At 36.8% G+C, this 14055-nt stretch overlaps 1 protein-coding gene across 1 annotated transcript in view; it reads left to right on the top strand.

Moving 5' to 3' along the window:
* bank1 (B cell scaffold protein with ankyrin repeats 1) overlaps positions 1-14055 on the top strand; it is a 136812-nt gene that overhangs the window by 120714 nt on the left and 2043 nt on the right. The window contains exons 16-21 of the mRNA XM_031903128.1: positions 2419-2466; positions 3792-3845; positions 5886-6070; positions 10393-10456; positions 10718-10747; positions 12639-12703. Coding sequence (XP_031758988.1) covers positions 2419-2466; positions 3792-3845; positions 5886-6070; positions 10393-10456; positions 10718-10747; positions 12639-12703 — 446 coding nt within the window. The remainder of the gene's footprint in view (positions 1-2418; positions 2467-3791; positions 3846-5885; positions 6071-10392; positions 10457-10717; positions 10748-12638; positions 12704-14055) is intronic.

The following is a 14055-nucleotide window of genomic DNA, read 5'->3' as shown; positions in this document are numbered from 1 at the left end:
AGACGCATTTGCCGTATAAGACGCACAAACTTTTCCCCCCCAGTTTTGGGGAAGAAAAAGTGCATCTTATACGGCGAAAAATACGGTAATAACAATACCAATAAAAACATCTCACCTAAAAAAAAGCAGCCTCTTTTAATTTTAATTCAATGCAAGTCTATGGGGCTGATTTACTAACCCAAGAATCCGAATCCGAATGGGAAAAATTCTGAATGGAAAACAAACATTTTGCGACTTTTTCGTCGCCGTTACGACTTTTCGTAAATTGTCGCGACTTTTTCGTAACCAGTACGACTTGCGCGAATTGTCGCGACTTTTTCGTAGCCGTTACGATTTGCTCGTATCTTGTCGCGACTTTTTCGTATTGAGCGCTCGTAAACTGTGGGCAAAACTTTCAGACTTAGCATGATTTTGGAAGCCTCCCATAGGACTCAATGGCACTCTGCAGCTCCAACCTGGCCCAAGAAAAGTAACGATACTGAAGCTTGAATGAATCCGAAACTTTCGTACTAGGCGCGAAGGCTACGAAAAAGTCGCGACAATTTGCGCAAGTCGTAACGCTACGAAAAAGTCGCGACATTTTGCAAACCAGTCGTAATGGCTACGAAAAAGTCGCAACAATTTACGAAAAAATCGCAAAATACCGATCATTAAGAAAAAAACGCATTCGGACGCCTTTGGACCGTTCGTGAATTAGTAAATCAGCCCCTATGTGTGTCTAATTTATTTATTTATTTCCATTTTCTAAACTATACAATATCTTCTGGTTAAGTATTCATTCTGGGGGTATAGTTTTTTTCCTTTAACACTCACAAATGGTGCCTGGACATGGTGAGACAAAATGTGAAAACTTGGCGGCTGCATCTGTATAGGCCTGTTAGTCTGACATCAGTGAAAGGAAAGCTTTTAGAAGGGGTAATAAGAGATAGGGTACTTAAATACATTGCAAATCATAATGCTATAAGTTTGTGCCAGCATGGGATTATGTTTGACAGATCTTGGCAGACTAATTTAATTGTTGTTTATCTGTTTATAAGAAGGTGAGCAAGAACCTCAACGTTGGAATAGTAGTGGATGTCATCTACTTGGACTTTGCTAAAGCATTTGATACAAAATTGAGGAATATTGGCCTGAAACATAATATTTGTAATTGGATAGAAAACAGTCTAACCTCATAGTTTAAATCTTCCATCCCCTTTACCAGTTAAGTTGCAGTCTCTGCACTCTCTCCAGCTCATTAATATCCTTCTTAAGGACTGGAGTCCAAAACTTAAGGGATGAAAAAATCATTTTGCCTCTTTATAGGTCCCTGGTAAGGCCTCACCTTGAGTATGCAGTGCAGTTTTGGGCTCCAGTCCTTAAGAAGGATATTAATGAGCTGGAGAAAGTGCAGAGACGTGCAACTAAACTGGTTAAGGGGATGGAAGATTTAAGCTATGAGGTGAGACTGTCAAGGTTGGGGTTGGCTTCTCTAGAAAAAAGGCACTTGCGAGGGGACATGATTAGTCTGTACAAGTACATTAGAGGGGATTATAGGCAGATAGGGGGTGTTCACTTTTCCCATAAAAATGATCAGTGCACCAGAGGTCACCCCTTTAGATTAGAGGAACAGAGCTTCCATTTGAAGCAGCGTAGGTGGTTTTTCACGGTGAGGGCAGTGAGGTTGGGGAATGCCCTTCCTAGTGATGTGGTAATGGCAGATTCTGTGAATGCCTTTAAGAGGGGCCTGGATGATTTCTTGAACAAGCATAGTATCCAAGGCTATTGTGATACTAATATCTGCAGTTATTATTGATGTTGGTAAATATAGTTTATGTATGAAAGTGTATAGGTTTATATGTGTGCTCTGGGGTTGGAGGGGTTGACTTTGATCTTGATTTGAACTTCAGTACCTTCACTGTCCCTTTTTTCAACCCAACTTAATTATGTAACTATGCAGATATTTGCTCTCAGGAGACCAGTCACTATATCCTGCTGATTGGTTGCTTATGGGTTATTAGACATGGAGCAAACACTACCTGTTATTACACTACCACTTCTAAAAGATTCTGACCATGTAGGCAAAGAGTTACGAGGCCGCTTAGAGGCTGTGTACATTAGTATCTGAGGAAATTATTGCAATACTCCAAAGAGTGTGCAATGTTTACAGTCAAATACCTTCTAAGAAACTGGCTCCTTTGCTTCCCATAGCTCTCCAAAGTAGGCACCCCAAGCTTAATTACAGATGCAACAGAATTCTCCAATAAGAATCATCCTTAGCAGTAGTATGTCAGTCATCATGCCGTTATCTAACATACAGGTATTACTGTTTAGTGTTTGCTTTTCAATATTACAATCATATGACTGTGTAGATGTTACAAAAACTAGAAAAATTGCTTAATGTTTTTTTCATATTAAAGACATTTCATTTCATTTCAGGGTTGCAAAAAAAAGACGAGGATAAGAATGTGTATGGTTTACCTCAAAGTAAGAAAAACTGATAGTATACCGCTAAAGTAAAATTTGGGAAACTGACTACAAAAATACTATGTTTGTCAAATATGCAGCTAAACCTGGAGGCGGCAACAGTTTTGTCCTGCAAAATGAATGGTCAGATATTATTGCATTGTGAGCACCCCTGTTCTCCCCAAAAACTTTGAAGAGTTGAATCTACAAATCAATCAATCAATTTTTTTTTTTATTCAGTCTCATCACAAACGCATTAAACGGGATAAAAACAAATCTATGCATCTATGTGGCTGGCTTTACACAATGATTCATGGCCTAGTCTCAGGTTATGTGGTCTGATCTCTGTGGGGTCATGGACACAGGTGCAGTCAGGGTTGGACTGGGGGTTGCAGGGCCCACCGGGGCTACCACCTCAGGGGTCCTCCACCCCCAAGAGGCGCCCCCACTGGGTCCCCCACACCCCCTACAGGGGCACCACCCCAATCTCCCCCACAGGGGCACCCGCTCAACATGCTCCCCTGAGCACAAAACTTAATTTCAACGTGTCAGGGGAGGCACCAGCGGCTTGGGGAGCAGAGACAGGGATCGATCACAGCCCCAGTGAGTCCCAAATGATATTTACCACAGAGATGAAACCACTTTACATCACAAAAAATAGAGACCCCAGTGGAGGAGTAGCGTAATGCAATTTAATCGTCCAATTTATAATAAATTCCATACACCATTTCTTAAGGGAACAGTAACACCAAGAAAGTGTTTTATATGGATTTAAATATAAGGTAATCTTACCCTGCACTTGTAAAAACCTTGTGTTTCTTTCAAAAATAATACTATAGTTTATATAAATAAGCTTATATGCAGCCATGGGGCAGCCATTTAAGTTGCATAGTCAAAAAGGCACATGTTTACGTAGGGGTATAGGATAAACAGGGATCACATGCCAATTGTGGCTCTCTAGTCTACAGGACTCCAAACTCTCATCTCTCATCTAAAATTAAACCTTTTTTGTCAAGAATTAGAGTAGGAGCTGGATAGACTAATACAAACTTTAAATGTTAATAAAATATTGTCACTTTTACTGATTCTTTAAAGACACATATATTTAGAAATGGTGGATTGACTATATACTGTATTCCTCCATTTATCAAGGCTTAGGGGATACTGCCGCAGAGTATAATAACAGCCAATATATAATATGGCTTCCAGCCGCAATAAAACCAGTATAATGTGGATTGCTAAGTATCAAAAGTGTTGGAATCCGATGCAGTGTTTTCTCACATTTAATAGCTTGGTACATTTATCATCCATGCTTTTATGAAAAATCTAATTTAATCTAATTTCAGGGTTTCAACAACGAGAACAGGAAAAGAAAATGTGTGCCACAGTTCTACCAAAAAGTAAGAGTAACCCCTGAATTCTGTCATTTTTAGCAGAGGAAATCTGTTTTCATTATAAATGCTTATAATTTAGTTAGGATTTAATGAAACTCTTCCCCTTTCTAACGGCTGGTATATTTTTCCATACTGCATATGACGATTAAATAGGGCATGTGGAACCAACTTTTATTATATTATACTCCTTAATGCAAAGGCTATCTTAGAAAAAACAAAATAAATAAAACATAATATAATAAAAAAATATTGCTGTGGAATCTGGACCACATGATAACTGGCATCTTTAGTAACAAATTCAAACTACTTTTTGGTTGTGCTGGCACATAAGGTGTTAATTCCTTCCCTCGTGTGCAATTACGCACTATTTTGCTCTTAAAGTGTAAATATTTAATGCTTGGGCTCAATACCTTTCCAGTTTGATTAATCATTTTAATTTTCATTCACCGTAGCAAAATATAGCCTTTGTAGTATGTGTTTATTTTTTTTAAAGGAGAAGTGTTGCAATTGTATTCTATTATTTTCATTATCTCGTCCTTTTCAGGAACAGTTAGTGTAAGAGGATGGATAAATGATAAAGTGCTTTACAGGGACATTGGTCATCAGTCTTTGCCCCAGGGTTCATTTCATTGTCAGTTTGTTAACCTGCCTGTATGTTTTTGGAGTGAGGGAGGAAACTAGAGAACCTGGTTTAAGTAAATTAAAACAGTAGGCTGAGGTTATGTATAACATGGGTATGTATTTCCTTTTTAAGCTTATTAGTCCTGCCCAACTGTTCCACTGCCTAATGCCTCCTATCCCAGGCTGTGCAGGGGTGCCACTGGCACTCATCACACTGCAGTGCAGAATAAGAACCAATCTGCAGCTAGGTGGGCCTGATTGGGAATGGAACTGCTTGTGTGACAGGCCTGTGATTGGCTATCCCCCTCCTACTGTACTTTCAGGGGCATGGAAGTGTATAAAAGTAATTACAATATAATGCACTGGTATAACTGGTGTGTTTGCCTCAGAAAGACTACTGTAGTTTATATAAACAATGCTGCTTAGTAGCCATGGGGGCAGCCATTCAAAGGAGAAAAGGTGCAGGTTACTTAGCAGATAACAGAGAAAGCCCCATATTCTACAGAGCTTATCTGTTATCTCCTATGTCACCTGTGCCTTTTCTCCTTTTTTCCATCTTGAATGGCTGTCTCTATGGCAACACAGCAGCTTATTTATATAAACGATAGCAGGGTTTCAGTAGCAAACACGCCAGTTTTACCAGTGCAGGGCAACAGTACACTATATTTTTATTACTGTTCTTTTAAGACATGCCCACCAGCATGAACCAGGACCAGAGAGGATCTTTGGGGAATTCCAATAAAGGGACCAGAGTGAATCCAGAACCATATTCATTATTGCCTACAGGGTTTGGGGGGGTTAAATTATGCTATACGTCTCCTTTAACTTTATGTAGGCTTCTTTATGGGTTTTTTGTGATGGGACAATTACCATATACTGTGCCTTTGCTAGGAACATTAACAAACTTTGAAACAATTGGACAGAAGTCATGTCTAGGCAACTAATGAATGGTAGGTGGCCAGAAGGAAGTTGTATCAAACAATTGCACTCCAACCCCAAATATAAAGTGCCAGTGACTTCAGGTTCCATGCCAATCCAATTGCATAAGCATCTAGGTTGAAAATATCCAACTTTGTCCATGTCACCACCTCACAACAATATGGTCCTTCCTTAAACATTTTTGACCAAGTATTGGGTTAAAAACAGGAAACTGACTGATTATATCTTATGCACAAATGTGTAAGCAACTATTAAATAAAAAATAAGGGTACAGTTACTTGGTTATTATTGTTTCTGAGGTGGATGATTTTCTTTTTGTTTTATTATTACACAGTTGAAGCAACATTTCTGTCTTGTAAATAATCCCTGCCATCATTGTGCTCTTCTACTCTCACCATAAAACATTTCTGAATGTGCACTTCTACAAATCTGTCTTTGCCATCACTAGATATTTATTGGATCGTTTTGATTTTGTCTTTCAAACAGATAAAGACAAACAGCAAGCAAATTATGAGGATTACAGTATTTCCCAACAGTGTGTGCCCTCTGGGCAAGAGGAGTTGATATTACTTCAAGAGAAGGTGAAATGTGGTGTTATGAGCATGGATGAAGCACTTGAAAAATTTCAGCAGTGGCAAAATGAAAAGAGCGAATTAGACCGTCTGCAAAAGGTATTATTGTATGTGAAGGCTTTAGTACAAATATTGTAGTAAATTAAACAAGTAATAGTTGTATGTGATCTAATACATTCTCTAGATAAAAGAGGAGCAGCTCTTGCCCCAGTGCATAGGTGCCTTATATACAGACAGAAATATTTATTCCTTATAAAATGTAAATTGTCACACAGAGTAAAATCATTAAACGTTGACTAGCCTATATGGCTAGCATGTAACTGACCCCAGTCTTTATCCTATTCATTCAGTTATGTTTAGGAAATTAAACTGGCACAAATAAAAATAGAGCAATGGGCTTAATTTACCTTTTTTTTTACATTTTAGCCATTATCAGCTATGGCATAGACTGCGTACTCTAAATAAACAGTGTATATTGTGGTTTTGGAAAGGGATGCACCTAATCCAGGATTCGGTTCAGATTCAGCCAAGATTCTGCCTTTTTAAACAGGATTCGGATTCAGCCGAATACATGTGCCTGGCCGAACCAAATCCGAATCTTAAAAATCACTTTTTTTCACATAAAGACATAATTGAACGTCATTGAAAATTTTTTACCACGTGCTTTACACGTGATTCTCTTTAACCCTTCCACAGCCTTATTTGCATATTCAAATTAGGATTTGGATTCACTTCAGTATTCAGATGAATTTTTTGTGCAGGATTCGGGGTTCAACGAATCTCAAAATAGTGGATTCGGTGCAACCCTAGTTTTGGACTAATAACAAAAAAAGTTTATTTTATAGTGCTAGAAGGAGTACAGTAAATAAGCATGGAGTAATAAAGAACTTTATTAAATAATAAAATATAACAGCATTTTGGCATTGTATATAAGATGGTAAAATCAAACATCATGCCCCATTATATCATAAGTAAGATTGCATAAGATGGCTGTCATAAATCAATTTGTTTTAAAATACATTAATATAGCAGGTAGGTTGAACAAATATTGCAATTCATAAATAAAAATATACAAAGTGCTGCATGTTACAGGGTACAGGAAGAACAATGTCCCTGCCCCATGAAGTATACAATATAAGAATGTCCATGGAAATGCTAACATAGGTCACAGAGCATAAAAATCCTGATGAAGCTTGCTCTGGGGAATAACAAGCTACACTTGACTGGTGTTCTGACAGCAAGAGGATGGTCAGTAGTACTGAATGCCAGCAGTGTGCTAGTCGTCATATCCATGGGACGTTAAGCTGACATTCTGTAAAGGCTCAGTGTGATGGACATCACCCTGAGGGACAATCTGACACACCATCAGGTCACTCTCCACTGCTGGTTTATAACCAGCAAGATGCATTACAAAATGCACAGAGAGTACTGTCCATCGTGAATGCATCAGTTTTACTGAAAAAATATATAATAGGTATGGTTTAAAGGAGGCACTCAAAAGCCTGGGTTCCAAAATGAATCCAGATTGCCCTAGGAACTTGGGGTTTTGAGTGTGTGACCTTAATGTTATGAGCAATTTACACTGCATTTATGTTTTTTATCATGCACACCCTCATGTTCTCATTTTTTGTTTAAGTGTTGGTGCCCCATCTATATCTTTAATTTGGTGTATGTTATAAGCAACTGCAGATAAATGCAGCTTAAGGGCTGATTGTTGGCCTGCATTTATCCGCGGGTGGAGAATAAGTCCTGTGTGGCATTAGCCTTATGTCTTTAGGTGAAACAGCTCAAAGGGAGCTTTGTTATAAAAACCCCTTTTATGACAAAAACCACTGCCCTTTAGCCACAATTGCATTAAATGAGGTGCTTCCCAAATCAGTTGGAATATAGAAAGCACTTTGGCCAAAAGCCAGATGGCATAGTGTTATGGAAAAGACTGGAATAGCCGTGTTTGTATGAGGGCAGATGCTATTAATGTTTTTTTTTCATTTGAAATATAGTTTTTTCATTATTAAAATTATAAACTGTTTACATAGGGTTGGTTGGATTTGTTATCTGGAAACCCATTATCCAGAAAGTTCTGAATTACAGGAAGGCCATTTTCCATAGACCTCAATTTAATCATATAATTCACATTTTTAAAAATGATTTCCTTATTCTCTGTAATAGTAAAACAGTACCTTGTAGTGATATAATTAATCCATATTGTACTCATAAAATCCTTTAAACATTTAAAGGTTTTTTTTAAGACGACTATAGGTACTAATATCTAAATTACAGAATGATCGCTTATCCAGAAAACTCCGGGTCCTAAGCATTCTGGATACCAGGTCCCATACCTGTATGTGTAGCAGAAAATAAGCAATTTTACAAAGATACAAAGAAAACAGCATAAATGCAATAGTTTTCCATAAGAAAGCGCTAAGGAAATCCTGGGTCATATTGTTCTGCTCTATTATCTAAAATGCAGTTTCGCTTGTTATAAAGTCATGATAAATCTATGGCATTTTTCTTTTCTAACAAAGTGCTAAAGTACTAAAACTAAAATACCAAAGCACTTGTATGGAACTTGCATGCCCCCCATTGCATTAATGTGAAGCACTTTAGATATGTGTGAGTCTTAAATTAATCTGAACAGTTACAAATGTACAACCAAAGAAGCAGATTCAGTACTTGTTCCAGCATGAACATTGGGGTGGGTATTGTGTAGCTTGGGCTTGGTTTGTAACAGCATTCTCTTACACCGTTTCCATTTGTGCATCAATCAACTGGTGCAAAATACTAATGGAACCCTGGACTTAATATATATTCAAAGGCAGGTGGTGAGTACAGAGTACCCTTGAGCCTATAGTACTGATGTCTGTACATTAATCACATAAACTCCCACAAGGCCCACAAAGCAAATCATTTCTGTATGGCATTTTCAGATGCAATATTATGCATATTTTTATTTAAAACTTGTACAATTTAAACTTTTACAACATGACAGCATGATATATGAGGCACCACATATGGTGATAATGTTGATAAGAACCAAACCTTAGAATAGGCTCCTATTAATCCCAAAGGCTCCCTGCACTGGAGCTGCAGACGACACAGCTTGGAGTGGGTTGGGTGAACTATGGAGACAGTGACAGCTGAACCAGAAGGCTTTTCGGTTGGAATGTGGCCATCCAAAATGTCCCATGTGTGCAGCCATCATTTTGTTTTTGCAGATTATGTTAGTACCTCAGAAATAGGACACATAGTGGCGAGTGACGGTGTCAGTGGTGTCCTCCCCACCCTGATAGCATGCTGTGTCAGTCTCAGTGGCGTAACTAAGGGGCAGATTTATTAAAATGTGAGTTTAGAGCTTCATATATAAAAACATTCTATTCATTCCTATAGGATTTTAAGAAGCATATTTATCAACTGGTGAGCTTTCACCCACTAATAATACGCTTCTACAAATTCCATAGGAATGAATAGAATGTGTGTGAATTTTTTATATATTAAGCTCTAAACTCACATTTTAATAAATCTGCCCCTAGATGTTTCTGGGCCCCACCGCAAATTTAATCTAGGGCCTCAAAACATTGGTAAGTCGAATTATTGTATCAATATATAATGAAATTGCTAATAAATTATGGCTAACACAGGATTTATGACCTTATGGGGCTGATTTCGTACTAGTTTGAATCCCAAAATGGGTAAAAGTCGGATTGGATACGATAATTTGTGATGATGAAAATGCTTACGAAAAAATCGTATTAGTCAGGATAATATTGTATTGGCGATCTGAAAGTCACGAAATTTTCATACCAAACGATCGTAAACGGTGGGAAAACCTTTCTGACTTTGATCCATCTGTGCATGATTTTGGAAGCCTCCAATAGGACTCAATGGCACTCTGCAGCTCCAACCCGGCCCAAGGAAAGTCACGACACCGAAGCTTGAATGAGTCCGAAACTTTCGTACTTGGCGCAGCAATATGATTTTGCCGCACAACTTTTGTCGCAAAGTATGAAAAAGTTGCGCACATATACGAAAAAGTCGCAAAAAATATGCACAGTCTGAACAAATACGATTTTTTTGTATTTCGTACCTGTCGTATTTTAATAAATAGGCCCCTAAGTGTGCGCAATGTATGCGATGGACTGCTGGTTGCTTTTGTCAGTTTCACTTTTACAAGCATTTTCAGGACAGCCGATGAAATAATAATGTAAATATTGCTGGAACCCTTGTTTTGCTTAATTATCAGATGGTAGCAATTCTGGTATTCACTAGCCCAAAAGCAGTTCAGAAGAAGATTGTAAGTATGGAACCCAAACAGTTATCCATGAATGGCAAACACCCTCTATAGCTTTCAGAAACTCCCGCACTAGCAACACAAAAATAGTCAGAAAGCCTTTATTAATTTTTTTTTCTTAATAAAACTATAGGAGAAACTACGGCAACTACGTGACAGTATTATTGGGGATAAGATAGAAGATGATCGATTATATGGTAAGTGCACTGTTTCTATTCCATTCATTGCCTGGTTGTTTCAACATGGCAAGTCTTCTATGTCAAGTTACTGCACAGATTCATTTTAGCTAAGGATTATTTTCGTTATTATGTGACTTATCCACTTCTTATGTTATAATTCTAAAGACTGACATTAGATGATGATAATGGTTTTTCCTGTTCTTCTATAGGAATATGTATGCAGATAAAATTAATATAATAATGACTGACAACACAATTAATTTTTATATTTTTTTACAGATAAAATTACTATTGTACATCAACCAAAGGGTAAGATAAAATATTTGTTACTTGAGTTTTGCAAGTGACCCCCAAAATATTGCATGCAGTTACAGTCTTTACTTGTGTGTACATTAGAGGTCTAGTTAACCCTATCAAACAGTCCCCGTCTGCAACTGCCTACCATTAATACTAAATAAAATCTCAGATCAATGCCTCAGTGAGTAGGCACATAAAAGCTTGCCAGTCTGAATAATGTATACAGCGGCACTACTTAATATATATATAATGGGATGTTCCCAGTGTGAAATGCATGTATATATATATATGTATGTATAATTATTTTTTTTTTTACATTAAATTAATGTATTAATTCAAATATATGCCACCACAATGTCCAATTGTTTGTTGTATCCTTTAATTGGATGTCCACCCCAGAACTGTTTATTGCATAATAAAAGAAAATCTAATTCTGAACAACTTTACAATATACATAAATGCAATGATACTCTTACATGCAGTTAGAGTTGAAAGTATTTGTTTATCCCCTTTAAGGTGGTAAGTACAGGGCCCTATTGTGGCCTGTGTCTGCTGCCACTGTATTAATGGGGGTGGCTGTATGTAGGTCACAAAGACCTTTAGAGATTTATACCAGCTGGAAGGCAAAGTGCATATTGCCAAAAAAATAGAAGATTGTGCCCGTTGTTTGCCCTTAGCACCTTGCCTTTCAGGTCCTCTAGATGGGAGGGATACGTTTGGTTAAAACTTGTCAGTATACATTAATGGGGTTGGTAGCCCAAATTGCCATTATTATTATTATTATTATTAACATTTAGTAACATTTATTTATAAAGCGCCAACATATTTTGCAGCGCTGTACAATAAGTGGGTTTCATACATTGGACATACAGAGTAACATATAAAGCAATCAATAACCGATACAAGAGGTGAAGAGAGCCCTGGCCATAAGAGCTTACAGTCTACAAGACCATTGCATTGAATCTCCAGTGTTACAGCATTCTGATTTAATTAAGGATATATAAATACAGTATCTAGTAGAATTAAGTCTAAAACAACTGGACTTTTTTGAGGTTTTTTTTTCTTGAAAACGTTTCACCACTCATCCGAGTGGCTTCTTCAGTTCAAATGACTTGGGAATTCCCTACCATTCATTTGAACTGAAGAAGCCACTCGCATGAGTGGTGAAACATTTTCAAGAAAAAAATCTCAGAAAAGTCCAGTTGTTTTAGACTTAATTCTACTATATACTGTATATCATGACCTGAATGAGAATCTTCATAGAGATATATAAATAGTTAGAAATTGTGATGAAATGAAATGCATTTTCAAATATATTGTATAGCTATGTATAACTGTAATTAATTCATTTTAATGCATTTATTTTTGAACATTTACAATTAGACATTAAGGGGAAAAATACTCTTTTAACAAGTTCATTTAATTATAGAACACACAATTAATTGAGTTTGTGCAGTGTTCAATACAGTAAAATATCTCATTTTAAAAATATTACATTCTGAAAAGTGCATTGTGTTGGTTGAAGCAAGTAATCACTCTGTGGCTACAATGGTGCAATAAATGGAATTTAAATGGATGCTGTGACTACTATGGCAATTGATATAATTTTCAAATTGCTAGAATCTTAGCTATAAACATAATATTCTACCCCATACAAGAAAACACTTAACAGTAACTTTGTCATAACTAAAGTTAATCACTATACATTTCACACTGTTTTCAGGCAAAAAGACAGATAGCATATGTTCATGATATTGTCCTCCAAAATGCTGTATTGCCATAAATTATCTCTGACATCTTACAATATGCCTTACTGTAAGTGGGGAAGATGTACTTGTATATGAATATATTCTTCATAACTTCATTAGTATTCACATGACCTAATTCAGCAACTATTTTTCAGTTTCAGATGCTCATATGAAGAGAAGTCATGGGGCTTTAGACAACAGCATTTACCAAACACCATTTGTAAGTTAAATTATAACTTACTGTGAGTAAATCAGGCATATAGGAGCAGATTTACTAAAACACTAACATTACTCATTATTTTTTATTTAAAAATTCAACCTAGTTTCAATTAACTAGTTTCCACAGAAAAGTCACAAAAATTCTGTATTTTCGAATACAGCGTCAAAATTTCGAAACCTCTAAAGAACCACGCGAGTTTCTGAACGCACAAATGGTTTCTGTATACGATTACCTTGGCTTGCTGCTAATTGTTCTTATTTCTGGGGGGGAAATAATTGGTTACAGAAACTATGCGTGAGTTCAGTTACCAATTGTTTGAGCCCCGGAAGCTTGAGCATTAATAAATCCGCCCCTTAAGGTGGCCATACACTGTGTCATTTATAGTGTGCAATATCGGGCTAATTTAATTGTTTGGCCCTAGGGCCACATGATCGAATTAAAATGGCGGGTATATAGGCTGTCGGCCCGAGGATGCAGACCCTGATCTGACAGGAAAATTAAACCTGCCGATTGAAATCTGCCCAATTTTAGGCCAGGTATCGATTGGTTGGTCCATCGGGGGGGGGGGGGTACCCATACACAAACAGATAAGCTGCCGAATCGATCTGAAGGACTCAAATGGGCAGCTGAAATTTGCCTCTGTATGTCTTTTATACATGAGAGAAACAAATTTGCCTTATAAGTTTTCATACAGGATTCTAATCTCGGCTGACTTATACAGGCAGATTTCTCATTATTTGAGTGTAAGTATTTTCCAAACAAAAACTTTTGTTTGTTAGCTTATTTATAAAAAAAACTTGAAAAACAACTCCAACATGGTAAAATCACATTGTACAATTCATTTTCAATGAGTCTGAAACATTTAGAACTTCAAATTTTTAAAACAGCTTGAATTTGAAAAATACACCTTCCACTGGCATCTACAGAATTCCCAGATTTTTTTTAATCTATTTAATAATAGTTAATTGCATTTAATAAATATATAAGTTCAGAATCACAGAAAAAAAACTTGATCTCATACAGTATGTTGATAAAACTGAACCAATAAGGTAAGTAGGGAAAATCTTCTTTTTGATGAACAGCTGTGGGGGAAATGGTGTTAGATTGTAAGGCAAATTAGTTTTGAAAGATTTTATAAATGTGACAAAAATCTGAATTGCAGAAAAAATACTACATTTTAAGAAAAAAATTGACCTTTGTTAAATTTTCTATAATTATTTTTAGAACTATTAACATTTGAAACACTGTTATTGAGGTTTGTGGGAAAAAGTATACTAGTGACTTGGCAAATTGCAGTTAGCGGAGTGAGCTGGGGGTGTGAAGAAAAGTGTCAAAAGGGAACATTTTATTCA

This window comes from Xenopus tropicalis, chromosome 1, assembly GCF_000004195.4.
Source record: "Xenopus tropicalis strain Nigerian chromosome 1, UCB_Xtro_10.0, whole genome shotgun sequence".
Taxonomy (NCBI): Eukaryota; Metazoa; Chordata; class Amphibia; order Anura; family Pipidae; genus Xenopus; species Xenopus tropicalis.
Note: the sequence above shows the minus strand (reverse complement) of the source record. Positions and strands in the feature narration are given on the sequence as shown.